The sequence below is a fragment of the Musa acuminata genome, chromosome BXJ3-4 (genome assembly GCF_036884655.1).
Source record: "Musa acuminata AAA Group cultivar baxijiao chromosome BXJ3-4, Cavendish_Baxijiao_AAA, whole genome shotgun sequence".
Lineage (NCBI taxonomy): Eukaryota > Viridiplantae > Streptophyta > Magnoliopsida > Zingiberales > Musaceae > Musa > Musa acuminata.
Genome location: NC_088352.1, coordinates 46,997,064 through 47,016,754, shown reverse-complemented (window position 1 = coordinate 47,016,754; position 19,691 = coordinate 46,997,064). Strand labels below are relative to the sequence as shown.

The 19,691-nt window shown below is 40.9% G+C and overlaps 3 protein-coding genes and 1 long non-coding RNA gene across 4 annotated transcripts; 1 reads left to right on the top strand and 3 right to left on the bottom strand.

Annotated features, from left to right (window-relative positions):
- Positions 1–728: 728 nt before the first annotated feature.
- Positions 729–1,920, bottom strand: LOC135634683 (glutathione S-transferase F10-like). Its single transcript, XM_065145184.1, has 3 exons — positions 1,481–1,920; positions 1,350–1,398; positions 729–1,262 (listed from the first exon to the last, which is right to left on the bottom strand). The coding sequence occupies exons 1-3, from the start codon at positions 1,628–1,630 to the stop codon at positions 796–798; spliced, it is 666 nt and encodes a 221-aa protein (XP_065001256.1). The 5' UTR covers positions 1,631–1,920; the 3' UTR covers positions 729–795.
- Positions 1,921–2,057: 137 nt separating this feature from the next.
- On the bottom strand, positions 2,058–9,420 carry LOC135634682 (ankyrin repeat domain-containing protein, chloroplastic-like). The gene is made up of 8 exons (XM_065145183.1): positions 8,632–9,420; positions 7,048–7,124; positions 5,327–5,425; positions 5,021–5,119; positions 3,131–3,229; positions 2,949–3,047; positions 2,485–2,659; positions 2,058–2,391 (listed from the first exon to the last, which is right to left on the bottom strand). Exons 1-7 carry the CDS (start codon positions 9,389–9,391, stop codon positions 2,552–2,554), a joined length of 1,341 nt encoding a protein of 446 aa, XP_065001255.1. The 5' UTR covers positions 9,392–9,420; the 3' UTR covers positions 2,058–2,391; positions 2,485–2,551.
- Positions 9,421–11,841: 2,421 nt separating this feature from the next.
- Positions 11,842–13,132, bottom strand: LOC135635944 (uncharacterized). Its single transcript, XR_010495768.1, has 2 exons — positions 12,762–13,132; positions 11,842–12,254 (listed from the first exon to the last, which is right to left on the bottom strand). It is a non-coding gene; the product is annotated as an uncharacterized LOC135635944 (long non-coding RNA).
- A 1,224-nt stretch (positions 13,133–14,356) lies between these two features.
- LOC135635674 (bZIP transcription factor 27-like) lies at positions 14,357–15,652 on the top strand. Its single transcript, XM_065146919.1, has 2 exons — positions 14,357–15,305; positions 15,396–15,652. Exon 1 carries the CDS (start codon positions 14,457–14,459, stop codon positions 15,204–15,206), a length of 750 nt encoding a protein of 249 aa, XP_065002991.1. The 5' UTR covers positions 14,357–14,456; the 3' UTR covers positions 15,207–15,305; positions 15,396–15,652.
- The last annotated feature ends 4,039 nt before the right edge of the window (positions 15,653–19,691 follow it).

Below are 19,691 nucleotides of genomic sequence, written 5' to 3'. Positions count from 1 at the left end.
TAACCAATCGATCCTCTTCTTAGACTCCTTTCATTGAATAATTAATACACAAAATAACCGCATTTTTCTTGCAATTCTTACTGTGATAATAAAATTTATTATAATAAATTAGATTTAAATGTTTCTATTTAATTGTGGCAATCAACTGAAGAACATTAGCTATGGGAAAGTCTACATATCTGTATCTAAGATTTTTTTTCCATTTTGCAGTGTGTATCTGCTAAATTTAAATTGAGATTGAAAGGAGTCAACATAAAAAACTGCTAATTTAGGAGGGATATATATATATATATATATATAAGCCAATCCTTAATATATATTTTCGTATTAGTATTCATCCAATAAACTTATTTTACTCACTAATATTAAAAATCTAAATACCTAAATGTCTCTTACCATTTCCATTGGTTATATATACATATATATATTTATATGTAAAAATTTATCCCATATTCTAAAGATATCATCAATTATCTGATGTGGGAGTGTCTTTTTTTATTAGGACATGTTCCATAACACAGCAAGAGTCGATCACTCTTTAATTACCAAAATCATGTAATTTCCTCACGTACTTGTCATGTTGCAAGGATGATTTAACCCTAAATTTTTTGATGCTATCATCAAACTAGATTGGAAGTTGCAGAACATTTGGATACGGAACTTATTCAGCCTAAACTAGCCTCGGTAGCAAGACAAACTCCTCCAACAAGCACACGGCGAGGAAGCGCTTGGCTGAACAAAGCAACATGGTAGGCAAAGATACAAAGGAGCAAACCCTGAAGACGACCCATGAACTTAGACAATGTGGGGGGGCTCCTGCTGCATCTGCACCACCCTCTTCCAGGACGGGCGGCTCGATATCGCCTCCCACCACCTGTACACCTTCTTCCTCGACTTAAAGAGGGAGCGGCATTTGTCGTCGGCGACCAGGCGATGGGCGTTGGGAAGGTGGGAGAGGTCGGCGAGCGTGAACTTGTTACCGGCCAGAAAATCCGTCTCGTCCAGTCTCCGCTCGTAGATGTCGAGCACCTTGCCCAGCTTCTTCATGCTCTGTTCGACCACCTCCCAGTCCTGGTCGAGGCGCAGCAGCGGCGCGAAGGCCAGGTTGAAGACGAGCGCGGAGCTCGGCGGGTCGAAGTTCTGGGCCTCGGTCTGCAGCCACTGTTCGATCGATGCCCTCTCCAGCGTCCCGGAGCCGAGGAGGTCTCTGTTGCCTTGGTCCGCGTACTTGTCCGCCAGGTGCCGGCATATCTCCCTCGAATCTGCAACCAGAACGAGCATCATATAGCAACAAGAACTGAAGCTCCAATCAATGGTGCAACTGCATCGAGTTTGTGGCCTTTTCTCACCGACGAGGGTCAGCTTTCCGTCTTCAAAAGTTAGAGCTTGTCCAAAGGGCTGCAACGAGGAGTTACGTTCGTAAGAACCACATGAGAACAACATTAGAATTGGAACGGAAAGTGCCACAGAGCGTCATTGCCTGTAGCTTGAGGTACTCGGGGAGTCTTCTTTGGCCCTTGTAGTTGTCGACGCGAATGAGCTGGAACTCGATCTCCTTCTCAAAGAGGCATGTCAGCACCCTCGCCACCTCTGCCGACGTCGGGGAGCCGAAAACCTTCACGCTCGCCATGTTTAGCGGATGAGACTGATGTTGCACTCGGTACAAGTGTCCTCGCTTATTAGTGCGTGGAAGAGAGACTTCAAATAAGCAAGGAGGGAGGATAGAATAATCAGTTCCTTCACGAGAAGAAAATATAAAGGAAAAGGAAAAAGATTTAAAGGAAAAGAGAAAGGGAAAAGGCAAAGGTTTAGCGTGTTGTTAGAGCTACATAGAATGTTTCAGGAAAGCGGTCGGGTCCGTTGGATATGAATCAGATGGCAACCAGGCATTGCTTTTCCTGCTCTTGATTAAGCTTCGGCATCACGCGACGAACATGGTGAAGCTGGCCAACATTTATACGTGACTATTTAGGTTCTGACACAGATATGATGTTCGTTTAAAGAAAAGAACAAGAAACACAAAACAAGGGCTTAAGCTATGCTGCAACAATTGCAAGGAACAAAACTAGAAGCTTTTAGGATGTTCTTAATCTGAAATTAGCCCTTAGCACAAAAGAACCCTATGGTCAAAAATGCAAGGACATTTAAGATTCACGTCCACTACCATATCTACATTATAGTTGCGTTCTAGCTTATTGACCTTACACAAAGCTAGCATGACCTTGTAATTGAAGTGTTGACTTGTTTATATGGATACAGAGATTGACCAGGATAGAATTCAGCTACACTCTTAACTTGATTAAGATTAGGCCAAGAGGCAACACTCGCATGGACAGTACCCCCACGGATGAGCGATTGTTAGAACTGAACGTATTGCTGGGCTGTATCTGTCTGCAGTCAGAAAAAATGTAAGTGTTAAATGGCATAAAGCTTAGATGTTATTATATAAAGGACAAAGAAGAACTGATGAAAGATCAATTATACCTGACAATAACGTCATCAAGATGGCGACTTGTCGAAGATGGTCTTATGCAGACAAACATAGGGGAACTCAAGCAGATGTCTTCGACAGGGGAAACTGCTTCAGTAGTTTTATGAGCTCATACGTTCTTGAGTTGTGACCCGAATAAAGACACAGATCTAATGGTGTCAATCCATCCTGATAAAAGGTATCAGTATAAAGTAATGTTAGCATTGGCAAACCAATGAAAGCTAATGGCCAAACATAGATGAATAAGAAATATCATATAAAGGTCAACAATGGCCAATTGGTACCAACTTCATGTCCACTTGCCAAGAAGACAAAATTCCCAAATAATGCACAAAAAAATCCTATTTCAATTTAAGCCAAAAGTCTGTTGCAAAAATATCTCAGAAGGATCTCAGAAGACCACAAATAAATCTCAAATGCACACTTATTAACAGAAAGCCTTCAGTTGGAGAATTACATGATTTCTTATGGTCTTGTCCGCTCCTTTAATCAGCAACAACCTGACTATATCTGTTCTTTGTGTCTGCACGGCAAGATGCAATGGAGTCCATCCATCCTGCAAAAAACTTATGATACTTAATTTTCATCTAGTTAAAGTATAAAAAAACTAGCAATTAATTGAAAACAAAACAAACGTACATCATCTGCAAGGTTTATGTCAACATTATATAATAGAAGGATCTTCATGGTCTGACTTGATGCTGTTTGGACAGCATAATGCATTAAGGTAGCCCCATCCTGATGCAAGTGAGAAATATTAACCTCAACATAATCTACAACATAGAAATCTTAGAACACTTTAGTCTTTAGATCATAAATGGTCAGAAACATAATATGAATTCAGGAAAGACTGTTGTTTAGTGGAGATGATAAATAAATGGCCAGTGCCTACCTATAAAGATTGTTATTTAGCTTACCAAAACCACACTGAAGAAGGAAATAAAAGCAGTATCAACAGAATGGTTACCAATTTCCATCACTAGATGATCAAATAACATCATGAAGCATTCTTGAATATAACAATTTCATAAACATATATCTAGGTATTATATGAAATTTTTGTCTCGATCATGTAATATTTGGTAAGTGTCAATCAAAAATTTTGAAAAATGCCAAAATTTGTTGGCCTTTTAAAGCAAACAATTAGATTCACTTTGACAAGGGTTTCAAGGATCCAAAATGTGTTAACATGACTTCGAAAGTATGTATGACAAACTACATTCATATGGAGTTTTAACAGTCAGTTTTGACAAAACCTGATCAAAAGTGGTTTTTAATTAGTTTGGTTCCTATCTATGATTTTGTGTATATAGGATGATCTGCAGGCTAGTCCCTGCTTGGATAGGTATGTCTAGCGCAGGAGAAGATCCCATGGAATGAAATAGCGTAACACCAGTCATCTAGTTTATACTATTACCACTGACATCACAAATTAAATGGTCAACTTTCCAAAATGACTATCATATTGACATGTTTGTTGAAAACTTCAATAACAAGTAAATAACAAAATAATGCCATCGAAAAAAGATACTAAGATGCATTATTTGCTTTATAGGGGAACTAAAAACCTAAATTTGTCGTAGGATGGAATTAGCACAACTGATAAATGAGGATATTTTTTAAAGGCGGTTGGGAAACCACAAGAAGATAATCCAAGTGATCTGGTAAGTAGAGTGAGTATTCAATTAATTGATCCCACATGAAAAGCAAAGGAAACATTGTTAAGGAGAAAAAATGTACAAGCACTAGGATCAATGTTCCAGAAGGAAAGCTCATCAATATCTGTGAGCATAAACATTTAACATGAGGACAAGCATATTCAGGTCTTTAGATCTATCAATCTTCAGTGATATATGCAAAATGAAAGTAACGGCACAGATCTGGTGATCCTGCAAAGTACCTTCCCCTCCTCCTCAAGAAGCTAAAAAATGTCAACATTGGGCAGCAGCAGCTGCATGCTACTTCTCCAATTCTTCAATGGAGAAGGATCAACAAGAATAAGCCAAAAGCAACCTATGGATTGGCCTAGTTTGGCTTTGCATTGGCCATTCATACCAATTTCAAACTGATTACTGCCAAGACCAGCAAATTCCAACCAATTCAGATACAAATCCTCTAGCAGCATGAATGCTGAATTGTGTACACATGGTTGCAGTTGGGTTTAGGCCAAGTCAGATCATATCAGAACTAACAGAACACAGTTAAGAACTAACTGAAACTGTAAAGCACAGTGTACCCAATTTGAATATATCATTTGTGAAACCTTACAGTGAGCATTTCCACTTTGTTGACTTTTGTACTATTTTCTAGTATTTTTCTAGAATAAGTTTTTTTTCACCTCAAAAGAAAAAAGTTACATTTGTGATCACTAGATGTTATGACATCAAATAGATAAAATTATGGTAGCCAAAAAATTAAGAATGAATCTTACAAGTGTATCGGTCAGCAGCAATGAAAAAATGTCACAGCATATACAAGCAAGAAAGCATATAATATTATATGCAGCAAATAAGATCTCATAGTGCTTACTTTATCACGAATGAAAGGATTTGCTGAATTTCTGAGGAGGTAGTTGATAACAGCCTGCTTCTTACAAAGAATTGCTTTGTGTATTGCCGACAAACCATCCTATGAGATATCAAAGAGATTAATAGAATATTCCCTACATCACAGAACCATAATGCACAAAGCTTTCACGAATGTTTGTGCACTAACACACAACCTCATGGTTACTATTTAGCAATAACAAGCTTCCCTTGATTGGTTCCAAGTGAATATCCAATAAGTTCATAACAAGACAGAAAAAGATTTCAACAAATGGTGATTTTATCATACCTTATCAACACCATTGATGTCAACATTGTGCTTTAGTAATGTATCCAAAAGAAAGAATTCTCCTGATGCAGCAAGACTGTGTAGAGGGAGCCATTTACTCTGAAAAGAAAAAAAATGTAACCATTTTTAAAGAACAATGAAAATAAGAAAAAAGTCACAAACCAGTTGACACCCTATGAAGCAGAAAATACAGAAGCATGATACAATTACATCACAATAACTGCTGCCAAGATCAGAATTCTAGCATAACATACATGGGCTTAAATTGGATCAGATCATTGACTAGTTTCATAAGATTTAACCAATTTCCCCAAATAAAAATTGGAAAATCAAAAAAATAAGATGCATTCATCTGAAAATGGATCATTTATTTTAAAAATTAAGATCTGATCAGATTGATGAAATTAGGAAAAACAAATCAGAGGATTGGCTCCAACAAGATGTACGAATAAAAATCTACCTAAAGTTACAAAATAGTTAAAACATAAAATATATATACAAAAATAATGTTTTTTAATTGTTTTACAAGAAAAAACTGTGAAATACTTATATTGTGACTATATACATTGTTTATTAAGACAATATCAATGCACATCATTTTTAATATTATGCAAGTTTCAAAACATAATGCTTACTAAATGAAACTTCTTGTTTAATCAAGCAATAAAAGTAGTGAATGGAATTCTTGTAATGTATGTCACCATACAGAATATTTTACAGTAGCCAGTAGTGTTATGTTTTTATAATATATTACTTAGAATTTATCGGTTATTACTTGTTATATTTACATTTCTATTAATCATAAAAAATTAGAAAATTGAATATGCAGATACTAGTGTATCAAAAATAGGTCAAACCGATTCGTACCGTCCAATATTTACCTATCCAACTAATAACTGGCACCTGGATCAAACAATTTCACTTGGTCAATTTGTAGTCCTATCAATTTATTTTTGAACTTTTCAACAATGACAATTGCCTTTTTCTTTTAAATGTACTATATCCCACTTTCTCTCCCCCAATCTTCTCTTGTACACCACCTGTTGCCTCACTGCCATCATCTGCTGCCTCGGCGCCACCACCCGTTGCCTTGCTACAATCTGCTGCCTCACACTGCCACTTCTTCCTCCACCTCCTCCTCCTCCATCTCTTCATCATCCTGCCCCCTCTTCTCTCACTGTCTTGATCGATGGCAATTGATACACCAACATTATATGTATCAATATATCAGTATGTCCTAGAACCATACCAGTACGCCGAAAACTGTTATCGGTCACAAAATGAAACTTTTATACAATAAAAGAAAAAAAGTTTTTAAGTAGAAAGAATACAGTGTACAAATCTTCAAAGATGATTAATTTAAAAAATAAAGAAGACATTTTAAATAAAGATAAAATATTTGCCCTTAAGCAAACTTGAAGTCAAGAAAATTACATTGATAAATTTTATAGCAAACATATTAACTTTCTCACATAACTCCGAGTTGAGCACTTTGTTGAGAACATGTAATAAGTTCCACTTGTAACAAGCAAACATATAACCAATATGTGATCAATAAATTCCACTTGTAACAGGCAGACAACAACATTACATGACATGAGATCAATAACTTAATTCAAACAGATAATTCTTAGCATTTTATACAATTCATTCAGAATATGCAAATGAGTAATATTCCATAGATGAATCCAGTACATGTAATTTGAAAATAAACGACTTACTGAAGTTGCTTCTGCCAAATTAGGTATGCGTTTATTTAAGAGAACCTTTTCTTCTGGTGTGAACAGCTTACGCCGACCTGCAAAATTGTGTAAATAATTGCTATATCAAAACCAAGTCTGACATAAAGCATAGTAAGGACAACTACATTGTAATAATTGGGGAAAAAACAAGACTAATCCTTACATAGAACCCTTCAAGAAGATTCATCTAAGATCTTGCTATGTAAAACTTAACCATAAATGTAGATATACAAACAGATGATACAAATTGGATTGAAGAAACATACCAGAATTATGAAATAAAAAAGTACTAGGCAATGAACAAGTATTTCAACCATGAAACAAGAAGTTGACTACGGACAAGAAAAATAATATTGGTATCAGCTTTCATTGACTACCCTGAAGGAACAATTGCAGACCGGTGGTATTGCACTGATGACTGAAGAAAGATCCAAGTTCAGACCAGGAAAATCATTCCTTTATCCCATTTCTATACTCTAGCAATATTTCCAAGTCATGAAAAGAAATGGGCCAAAGTATTTACTAATAGAACAAACATCAGCACACAAAAAGGACAATTTGGATTATTATGGTTTGGCTGTTGTGTAATATGTATAATATTACACATATTATATATGTATCTGTATGTATCTGCATTTAATATGTACTTACAAATGCAGATACATATTTTACACATATTACACATATGTATAATATTACCTCCCACATATTTAATATAAAGCATGCCAAAAGTTGCACAAATTTTGCATAACATGTATCAAGCTATGGATGATTATGGTTTGGCTGCATATCAGAGCCAGATCTTCACATCATTGGAATGAAAGGAGGTATTCGAGTGATTTTGATCTTAGGAATCTCATCCTTAAGCCACAGGGATAGCAATTGAACTTTCAACTTTACAAAAATAGTTTATAGCTATATGAAGCATATCTTCATGTTGCCATGTAGTCCTGCCCACACCAGTCTTTGCCTACTCCACCTAACCAGGACATCAGATGCATCTTCTACTATCTCTTCTCCTTGTTCAACATTCATCTAACCTCACAAGCTTGACAAACTAATTGTCGCTATATCTTACTGTTGAATGGAAAATATACTCTGTCGCCATCACTGATAAGCCCCTTCTTGTTGAGAAGCATACACATATATGACATAGTAAATATTAAGAAAGTTGTAATGAAAGATTCTGTTGAATATTTGTGATCCAAAGAGGTGCTTAGTTGAATTAGTTTTAACACTATATTGAGTTCTACCTGTATCACACATTTCTGCCTCATTAGAAAACGCATGTAATTTTTGGCTTACATGCTCCTTATAGATAGACAAATGAGAGTAAGAGGCCCAGACTTGCAGGAGAATTATCAGAAGTTACTTTCACTTATTCTTTCCAATATAGCCATTCATGTTCCACTGCTCACAGTTCATCATGCAAAAGTTCATGGCTGCTCAAAACAACTACTAATCTTGCTACAACCAAATGTCTATAGCATCAATAGTAAGAGACAAGGAAAGGGAAAGAATTGATACTAGAACTGATATAGAGAGCCCAAATACCAAACTCACCTTGGGGATTCTTGTCATCATCCACATCTCTGGGCACATACTTTCCGCTATTGAAGAATTCTCTGATATCCTCCAAAGTTCCCCCATCCAACCCCAGTCTAGGGTTCCTCGGAGCCACTCTTCCTCCCGGTAGCCCCTTCTGCTCGGGAGGCACCGCCGCCTGCGGAAACTCGCGTGGATCATCGAGGACCACGGGCTTCAGCTGGGCGAGCTTCATCTCTCGGTACGTCCGGTACTCCTCCATGTCCGGCACGGGCGGCTTCTTCCTCCGTTCCATCCGGCTTCCGAACTTCAACTCATGCGAGATCCTCCGCTTCTCCTTCTTCGTCATGTTGATCTCCTCCACCGCTTCCTTCCACTTATTCGGAACTAAGCTCTCGGTTTCCGCCGTGGAGGCAGCGGCGGCGGGCCTTCTCCGCCCCGGCCTACCGGCCTCCTCGGAGGGGGACGGTGGGTCGAAGGGGTCGCCATCCTCGAAGGCACCATCCTCGAAGACGAGGCAATCGCCGATGACGAGCTCCTCGTCCTGCGGTACCAGGAGTTGTGGGTCTCGCTGCTGATCTCGATCAGGGTTCTGATAAGAATAGGGGAAGGAAGAGGCAGCGGCGGCAGGGGGGAAGGGTTTGAGGGCGGGGAAGGGAGAGCAGAAGGGGAGAGTGATGGGAGGAGAGTGGCAGGAAGAGCGAGGGTAGCGTGAAGGAGAGGTGACGAAGGGGAGTGAGATGTTGAGAGAGAGGAGGTGAAAGCACAGCGGGGGCATTTCGCTTCGGCAGCGCCGACTCAAACGAATTGCGGTAATATTTCTATTCTAACGTTTATATTGAGGATATTATGTAAATTAAAATATCAACAAACGTTTTATTTACTAATAGTTATTACATAATACTATAATAATATATATTTCTACATACAAATTAGAGCTAAATTTAGAGTGATAAATAATAAAATTATTAAATTTTAAGTGAACATTTATACTTATACTCATTTCAAAATTCACTTATCAGTTATTAAGATTTTAAATTTTCATCTATTAAAATTTCTAAAAAATAATAATTTAAAGGCTCAACCTTTTTATTAGAAAAATAATCGAGACATCATCTAATGAATTTTTTTATCAAAATCACTTGTCATATGATTTAAATATACTAACTAATTTATCGATAATTAATCATTTGTCGTATAAATTGATTTTCTACATCAAATTGGAGGTTTGTGCATGTATAGCACATGGCAATTAAATTTAAATTGTGATATTAACTATCTCAAGCTCTTTAAGAGGATCACAAAACATTACTCTTCATGACGTAGCTTTACCTCTATTCTGGTACCTGCATCCCTCCTTTCAACCTCGAACTGCAGCAATGCTCAATAGTTCCAATCCCTTTGGAGAGAGAAAGAATATGTTAGGTGATCGGATGCTACTTTCGTACCCTTGGGGAATTGCTTGAGACCATCTCATTGGAGTTGATGACCTTCAAAGTAGCAGCTCTTTCATGTAATCAATGGCGTCTCCAAGGATGGATGTCCTGTCCATCTACCATTGGATGTTGCTATCCAAGCATGCAAAGATCCAAAAAGAAGGAAACAAAGAGCTTAACTGCGATTTCTATCTTGCTTATCCAGCTGGGAACAACAGATCCCGAGCATGGAGAGCCTATCATTGGGCCTCTTCCTGCTCCTCTACGCCATCAAGTTCTTGGATGGCAGACCATCCACCTTTCTCATCCGGTTGTTCTTTCTCCCCATACAGGAGCCCGGATTACTGGAGGCTACAGGAACACTACGCCGCTCGTCATTTAAAACAGGTTCGTAACCTTCGTGAGAGGAGAAAGGGAGAGACCCATGACTCTGCATCCCTGTTGAGGAGTGGGAATCTGATGCTACTGCCGCGGGTCCTCCCGAGAATGGGCAGCAGGCTTCACCGTGGGAGTCATTGTTCAGCTTTGAAGCCAACCATAGCCTTTTTTAGTTCACTGTAATCTGGTGAAACCAAGCTTGGGATCTCCTGTGAGCAATCTAGTCTCCCTCCATCACATAACAGGAGCTCACTCGTTCCCACAGGATAGCTGTCCCATGTCTCCCTCCTCAGAGCGAGAAGTTCGTCCAAGAAGCCTTCCTCATCAAGCTCCATCTCTCTCTCTCTCTCTCTGGTACCGTGAGCTTGCACCAATCTGATGACTGCATATAAAATCTCAAGAAATCTCTCTGGTACCGAAGCCACACGGCACAAGACTGGAAAGAATCTCTTCTTTCTTTAGTATTTCTATCACTGCATTGCTTGATCACAATGATCCGATATCCTGTTCATCAATTTCTATAGACTTATGCTCAAGATATTTTATTCCCATGGCCTGAAGGCATTGGCCCACAGATCTGTCGGGACGAGGTAGGATAAGAAGTTAATTAGCACGAAAGCTAAGATCCTAGTCGTCAACGCGACACATGGAGTACTGCTGAGGAATAAGTACAAAGACTATGTTGTCTTTCGGGCCACTGCTCATTGCCTCACTCCTCGGTGTCGTCTTTCTTAGGCTCTGACCCTCTATTCTTAGGTCATGAAAGCTTGCCTGCCATTGTTTAGAGAGATCATGTGTTCTTTACTGACGATTAATGGAATGTCTTTTTCACTCGTCCCCATAAACATAAAAGAAGAATTGACTCAGAACAATCATTTCGTCAAGACTGGGAATAATATATTGTACACCATCTCATGTGGAAGACTCTGCAGTGGCTCCTTCTGCGTTCGAACTTGACAAGACTTTCTCCGGAAAAGTTGCATCAGTAATACACATCAAGAACAAAAGCTTCACATGGTAAAGGTTTCCTTTGTAGGACATTTCTCCAAGATTCAAACCATTTAATCTTTGTAAACACAAAAGCTCTGCCGCAGATGGGTCGAGATGATTACTGCAATCGAAGCATTCATGTAAATCTTTATGAAACCAAGGAGTATGAATAAGGAGTATGAAACCAAGGCTCATATGTACATGCTGGTGGTAGATCCATGTCCTGCACAAACTTGAGTATCCAAAGGAAGACCAGCTCTCTTCGCCTTTGTGAGAGAAAACTCCTTTTTGATGTTACATCTGTTGCTGCTTCGTGTATCCTATAGATCTCAGCTCGCAGAAAAGGATGCCCGAAGGACAAATTTATATTCTTGAGAGTCGTTTCGTTTTCTAGTTTCATGTCTTTGGAGTTGCCCTCTAGTAATTAAGACCAATCTTTTTTGCATTAAGGAGATTGCGAAGTTAACAATGAGTCGAACACCAAAATACAAATTGGGATCCATAGAAGATGATATGATGCAGGACTAGAGAAGACTGAGAAAATGGTGCAGTCTTCAGCTATCCTCAGGAACGCTTTGGAGACCCTTTCTGCTCTCGGCTCTCTTCCTCATGTGCGACGCGACCATTTGCCGGAGTTATCGTTTGCTCGTCACGACGTATTACTCCATCACCTCCAATGGCCTCTCCTGCTGTGATCCTTGTCTGGTTCTCGAGGCAAAAGAAGCACTTCCAGAGGCCATGGCAATCTTTCTTGGTGAACTTGGGCTCCATTTCAAGCTGTGTTGCTAACTCCTCTTCAGGGATCAATGCGCAGTAGTCATTGGTTTCTATTTGCATCTGTAATCGAAGCAGTGGATTGTTAAAGCAGATAAGGATGATCTATTCAATGAAGCAAACATAACTTCATGATTACGATGAAATAGAACAAGGAAGAAGTAGCTATTCCGATCACCTCAATCATACGTCTAATTGTGTCCGTAGAATATGGCAATCATAAAGCTTCGATGGATTGTCAAAGGGGTCCTCTTGATTTAAGCGAGAATTCATACTTTTCATCAACTTGACTTCACATAGGAAAATATGGTGTTTGAGGCTATTTATGACTCTTAGGTAGGGCCAAGAATAATTTAAAACGTTGGATTATACCCACGCAAATGGGACAAGCAATAGTTGCAGAGAGATCCTAACAAGTGATCTTTCTGGTGCAAGTATTTCGAGATTTTTTTTCGGTGCTATAAAGATGTCAAGGAGGGCAAAATATCATCGTAAAAACTTGTTTAGATCGTCTTAATATTAGTTACGATTCTTCTCCAGGTCTATAGAACTACATGGATAGCAACCGACCCAGAAACAAACACAGAGGGATGGCAATGGCAGAGCGGAGGCTGCATCAAGAGATGGCGTCGCTTGCAGTAGGAAAAGAAAAGCTCGCTCAACACGACGATGAATGGAGGCAAGAAGCCTTGACGATATTAGTATCGGTGGCGGCAGCGGAGGTGAAGAGACGCAGGGCAAGAACTCGCAGGAAGACGTGCCGTAGCCTCGCCGAGATCTACGCAGTCACCGAGCCCATCGAAGGGAAGCAGCCGCCTCGAGTGCAAGACAGCTATGATAGTTGAAATGTATGGCCTTTTCTTGGTTCCTCTCGCTTCCTCCTCTTGATGGCTTGGAATCAGTTCTTACTCATGAAGTGGTGCAATGTTAGCTTTCTACTGCAGTAAAAAGAGAGAACTACAAAGCAAGTCAATTATTGTGGGAAGGTGATGAACTCCAATAATGCATGATAAAAAGAGAGAACTACATAAGTGATGGGCTAAATTTTATTTTCACAGCAGTTCATTTAATTCTACACAGACATCAATAGAGCATGTGCTAATCTTATCTTATTGAGACTTCTAATCCTAATTAATTGTCTGTAATAATAATATATCTTTAATCAGTAGTGTCTTTTTAGGTTCTCTGAGAACTCAGATACTATGCAAATAACAAGGGCCGCTTTGGTGAATTAAGAGTTTGCTGCTGATTTCTACTAGAACTGGAGGAGACACTGTGGACAACCTTCTTCTTCCCCCCTTTACATCCGCAAGCCTCTCATCTATGCCTATCTCAGAAGTCCTGTTCCAAGACATTATACCTATGATAAAAGAGTCACCTTCCCATGTAGCATATAAGGCAGCAGCAGTGCAGGCTACCCCTCCATGGGTGGCTTCACGTCTAAATCAACTCTATCCACCGTGTAATGTGTGGGAGATGTAAAAACCCGGACCCTCACAGCTCTCCCGTTTGAGAGAGGGAGAGAGAGAGAGAGAGCAGAGCCAGTGGTAAATCGGCAAAATCCTTCCATATCTCCACTGTATCCCTAGGTGACGGCACTGACATGCATCGACGTGAGTTCAAACAGTGCACAGCCTCCCTCTTTACGCTCTATATTTGCTCTTATATTCCCTTCGAATCTAGCACAGTATAATCACCGCAGAGACCCGTCACATCGGCAGAGACCTTGTTTAGCTCTTTGCCCACTCATGGCCGGCGGTTCTCATTACCCCCACTGCAAACCAGAACTCCACCATCACCTCTTCTTTCATGTCACGCTTCAGACCATCAATGCAAAGGCGCTTGCAGTACCTGCTTCTTTTGCTCCTCCGGACAAAGCGACAATAAAGGCAAACGAGTTGGTGAATCCAAGCAAAAACACATGGTGAAGGTTGTGTTGGGGATCATATGCGGCAGCAGTGTAAGTTCCGTTAGGTATTAGTCAAAGGAAGCCCATACGTACAACTTTTCCTTCGCTCCCTCTGGTGAAAGATATCTCTTTGAAGTCGTCTTGGATACTGTGAGTCGCAAGCACGTGTCTGTGTGTACCTTTTGTACGGGGAATGTCTCTGTTTTTTATAAGGAAATGAGTGAGAGGTTTGTTGGAGAAAAGGGTTCATCAAGCTCCTCATCTCGATTCGATCTCCATGCTTCACATCACAGGAAGAGCGTAAGCAAGCCTCTTCTCTTCTCCCTTAAGCCTCCACACACTTCGTGCGGTCGGCCATGTGGTCCTTGGAGCAGCCTGACAACAGCCATAAGAACAAGAGCAGCACCAACGGAAACAGTAACAGTGGCAACAACAGGGTGCTGTCTTCCTCCTCCTCCTCCTCCAGGTCTTCCCCTTCCTCGAACGCTTCTATCCTCATCCCCCAGACACCGAGGAGGAGGACCATGGAAGAGGTGTGGAAGGACATCACCCTCAACACCTTCCACCAAGAGAGGCCGATCACTCCTCTGGACCACCATATTTATCACCATCACCACCATGCGAACTCTTCGCCTTCCTTCAAGGGCATGATCCTGCAGGACTTTCTGACCGGGCCATTGAACAGGCCCCTCCCCGTCTCGCAGACTGTCGTCGAGCAGCTGCCACTGCCACTGCCACCTCATCCGTCTTCTGCCCTTCCCGAGACAGCCCTCAGCTTGAACTCCGGGTTGGAGTTCCAGTACCTGGGACCTGACGCCGCCAATTCCCACTCCAATTCTAGCTCCAGTGGCCACAACGCCTCCTTCATCTCCTCCGCGTTCTCCTCTGTCGCCGTCGGTCCACCATCGCCCACCGGTCTCTTCTCACTGTGCTCCAAGAAGCGGTTGCAAGAAAACCCCGCCATCGGCGTCGATCGTCACCACAAGCGAATGATCAAGAACCGGGAGTCTGCAGCCCGATCACGCGCAAGGAAACAGGCATGGAATCTCGTACATCCTCTTGACGGTTTAAACAGTTCAGCTGAAGCCATCGATCTTTTCGTGTAAGAAACTACGTTCTGGTTGCAGGCGTATACCAATGAGCTAGAGCTGGAGGTCTCCCATCTGAAGGAGGAGAACTCCAAGCTGAAGAAGCAATACGAGGAGGTAACTTCGCTAGTCCAAAGAAATGCATACTTGCGTCACAAAGTACAATAGCATTTCCTTCTCGTTGATTAATCACCGTCATGTGGGCAGCTGCGTTCGGCAATCGGAAACCCACTGCCCAAAAGAAATCCACTACGGAGGAGCACAACTGCACCATTTTGAGAAATGAGCCGGAGAAGGGGAACATTTAGCTGCAGCATAGAATCCTCTTCCACACTCATTCGACCGTTTCCATCGTTGTTGTATATATGCATCTTGTTCTCCCCCTTGGCTTTTTCCTGAAACGAGATAGTATGAGCAGCATTATCCCAGTGCCTGTGCAGAAATGGTAAATGCCTCTTTGGACATCTTCGGATGAATCATCTTTGGAGGAGTCTAAACAGAAGCCCCTCCTTAGCTTCCTTTTCTCTTCAAATCAAAAACTTCGGTAGGAATGCATAGTTCAAACTGGTGTGCATGATTTCCTGTCAGATTTGCATGTAAACGGAACAACATCTTGGGGGTAGGTTGCTGAGTGTGGGCTGGGCGGCCCCTTCAAATGAAAGGGAGAGACGGAACCCTCTGGCGAACATGGGGAGGGAGGGGGACGTCGGTGTTCCGGCCATTTGTTTTGTAGCGGCGCGGGCCAGTCTCGGCCATCATGAATGCGTGCTGCCATCTACCAATGGCCACAGTGGTCCATCACCGATGCGGCCCTACGTACTTTGGACTCGGCTGCAGCTTCGTTCAGCTCAAGCAATGGTCTGCTGAGTTGGCAGTGCCCACAGCGACGAGACGATGGGAGGATCCTTAAACGGTGCTGACTTTGACACGGTAGCAAAACCGGCCGTTCGCCAGGCGACGTGTCGAAGTTCTGTGCGTCATGAAACAAATCGAAACGCTGACCGCTGGCCTTTCGTTGAATCCATGGTCGCTACGTGGCAGCTCCTGATTGGTACACATGGGAGTCGACCGGCAAGCCGAGATAAAAAGTAAGCGCCAATACATGCAGCGTGGCTCAGCTCCACGAGGAAGCCGAGGTAAGAACAAACCAGGTTTAGGGATGAGTGTTTATGGAAAAGATCAAAGGCATAATTAAATATTTTAATTTATTTTTATTTCTTTATAAAACATGCCAATCGAGACAGGTTCAAATTAGGCCTTTTTTATTAAATTAGTAATTTCTGTAGATATATCCGAGTGGTTTGTACATTTTTATGTAATTTTTTGTCGACCCATTAATATCTAATCAGGAGGAATGTTCACGATAATTTATGTAGCTTAGAAAGCATAAATCAGACCCAAATGGAAGCCATAAATAATGACAAATGTCTCAGAAAAATGTACCACATTGTAACAGTACAAAGACAGCAATTGATTGCACTTATTAGTACTGGTGAAAATTCAAAAGCTATTACTTGCACATGCTAACTCGCAGGTGGACAAGAAGTGCTTTATTTGAGTGCATTAAACACGCCATGAGATCGAATTAGGTGGGGTTCGATTGCTCCACACCATGGCCTCATTGAATGGACCATTGAACCAACTCGAAAACGTTTGCGTATGATACAAAGGAAAGCATGCATACTTTCGATTAAAAGACGACATTTATCGACTTCCTTGTTTTGTTCGTGTATGTATATATTGGAGAATCAAACATCTGATCGACAAAACAGCTCAGAAAAATGTTAGCAGGTGCTGTTGGATGTGGGCAGAAAACAAGATATATTTCTGATGTCATATTTATTACAATTCAAGATTATATTGCCTTGATCGAGCATTTAAAAGAAGCAAAATTAACTGTTTAGAGATGGAAAATAATTAGTACATTAATGTCATTAGTATTATACAAGTGTCTCCGAACACATTCACCACCCTACGATTCGCCCTCCTACCGGACATCGTTTCCTCTTCTTTCCTCGAGAGGCTGACGAAGGAAAGAAAGAAAGGACGTGGCTTTATCTTCTTAAAGGCGGAGGAGGCGCCGGAGCTCGTCGGTGGCGCCACTGTGCCTTGCACCACCGTCGCTTGCTGCAGTCCTAAGCCTCGTGAGGGCAAAGCTTGGAAATGGTAGGCTACTCGGGGGCGGTGACGGCGAGTATGCGGTGTCCATCATGGTCTCCTGAGTCTCCTCCTCTAACTGATCGTTTCGCCCGAGTCTCGGTACCGATGCACTTGCCTTTGTTATTGGCTTCTTTGGCTCGTCATCGTTTGGCTGACAGACTCTAGTGGCCATCTCCTTCTTCGAGCTCGCCGTTGGCCTTCCTTTCCTCGTTTGATCTCTGGATCTACCACTGCTTACTGTGATCATAGTGTTTTTCTTCGTGCCGGGCGGTAGAGGAAGGAGAGGTGTTCGTAGCAGTGGAAGATGAGGAGACACCATTGAACAAGCAGAGGAAGAAAGAGAGCGATAAAGCGGCAGCAGCGGTGAGCAAAAGAAACCCGAAGGGACGTAGTTTCTTACAGATGATTCGTATCAAGAGCAAAGAAAACGATATCCATGGTTAGTAGCGAAGAACCACTCTCGATCTCATCAAATACATAGAGATCAAGAACATCCACAAAGTCTATTTGCACAACGTAAACATCCGCCACACCAAAGCAATCGAAGATCTTTGCACAGAAAGTGTGAAAGATCTGAGACTACATCTATCTGAAAAGCTAACAAACGCAGCAGCAACAACATGAAAGAAACCCAACCAGCAGTACATAAAATGACAAGAGACCGTCTTCCTACGCACCCCTACCCTTGGATCTCCTCTCCTCCCTTGGCCTACCCTTTTGAGCCAACTGCACTCTTCTTATACAAGAACAGGGATTAAATAAAGGCTTCTTTAGTTTTTGGTGGCTGGCAGATGCCGGCAGCAGGACAGGATCCGGGCCCGGGCACAATCTTTCTGCAGGGCGGCTACCGACCTTAGAATGTCGACTGTTGGATCGAGATGTCGTTCCATCCTCGCCTTTCTTTTTGTTCCTCCACCTCCAACGAGCACTCAGCGAAATTGACGCCTCCATCTTTGCGTGGCCCAAACTTTATGCACCTTGCATTGTTTATCTCACAGTCAAAAGCGACATGTCACGTAGATTTAGGTTGTTTGAACGTCGAAGACTACGTTACTTCACATTAAATCGTTGAACCCTCGTAATTGTATAATACATATATAATCGATGTCTCAAAATTTGGTGTGCTGGTCAATCTCTCGGTGGATATGAGTTGGTGAGATGAGATAAGGAATATTTGAATTGTTCCTAATCAAAATTATGGAGACCGCAACATTCACATTAGGAAGTAGGTGATATGAAGGAGGGGGTTTGTCTGTATTCAAGCATTTGGAACGTGTCAGGTCAAGTTGAAGATGTGATGTCCATAAGATATGAGCTTAGGTCAGCTTGATCAAGTAACATGGATCCATGACCAATTCTGATAATAGCAAATCAATTCAGAATCCAAATAATCAAAATTATAACTTTTAGGGTATTATAAATTAATTTAAGTGGTTATAGATGAAAATTTAAGGAAGCCTTAGCATATTTCAAAATATAGGACGATAACAATTCTTTTTTTTTCCACTCGCCTTAAATCTAAATTGTATATTTAAAAATATTAAAATATTTATAATCATTTATCGTGGAAGAATGATAATAAAAACGGAAGATATTGCCTGATAATTTTGAATGTGATATTACACCAAATCAGTTTGAGTGACGTTTCGATCCAAGCTTATTTTTTTATCTATAGGAAACACTTTATGTTTTATAATAATAAAGGTATTTTGATTATGATGTTTTTTTTTTGTTAGGAATGATTCTATTCAATATTACGGAAATAAAGTTTTTTTTATCTTCCGAAAAATCGTCCAAAATAAAATATTTATGTACAACACTCATGTAATTTTGGATAATTTAAAAAAATATATATTTTTTTAATAAATTTATAAATAGTATTATTATTTTCAAAAATTCCACCTCACTAGTTGTCACCTTTGTCTATGATCGCCTCCACGTGTGATCCCCTAGTTACTCCGCTTTCGTCTCTGATCATCTCCATACATAAGTCTTTCTATCCTCTGCTTATCGTTCTCATCTATCCCTGATCGCCTCCATGCATAAGTCTCTCCACTCTCCATTCATCACCCTTGTTAGACCCTTACCGTATTTGCTTCTACCTAAATGTCTCCATACATCATCGCCAATCATCTTTATCCTCACCTCACCTCTATGTTTTATTTACCTCAATTGTTATCATTACCGATGTCCCCTCCATCAAGGTCAACATCATGGACGAATGAAATAAGGGATTCAGGAGTGCTCTTGCTTATGACCCATTGTAATAAAGTGACAATGAGGATGACAAGGATAACGGAGTGATAATATGTGATAATAGGAGTGGGAATAATGGGGACATGG

Bases quoted from the DNA above. Each gene is read 5' to 3' on its own strand.
- LOC135634683 (XM_065145184.1), bottom strand. From the start codon at position 1,630: ATGGCGAGCGTGAAGGTTTTCGGCTCCCCGACGTCGGCAGAGGTGGCG. The intron at 1,399-1,480 runs GCAATGACGCTC...TCCTCGTTGCAG, and splicing joins CCGAGTACCTCAAGCTACAG to CCCTTTGGACAAGCTCTAAC. The intron at 1,263-1,349 runs GTGAGAAAAGGC...TTCTGGTTGCAG, and splicing joins CGGAAAGCTGACCCTCGTCG to ATTCGAGGGAGATATGCCGG.
- LOC135634682 (XM_065145183.1), bottom strand. From the start codon at position 9,391: ATGCCCCCGCTGTGCTTTCACCTCCTCTCTCTCAACATCTCACTCCCC. The intron at 7,125-8,631 runs GTGAGTTTGGTA...ACAATTTTGCAG, and splicing joins TGATGACAAGAATCCCCAAG to GTCGGCGTAAGCTGTTCACA. The intron at 3,230-5,020 runs GTAAGCACTATG...CACTTGCATCAG, and splicing joins ATCCTTTCATTCGTGATAAA to GATGGGGCTACCTTAATGCA.
- LOC135635674 (XM_065146919.1), top strand. From the start codon at position 14,457: ATGTGGTCCTTGGAGCAGCCTGACAACAGCCATAAGAACAAGAGCAGC.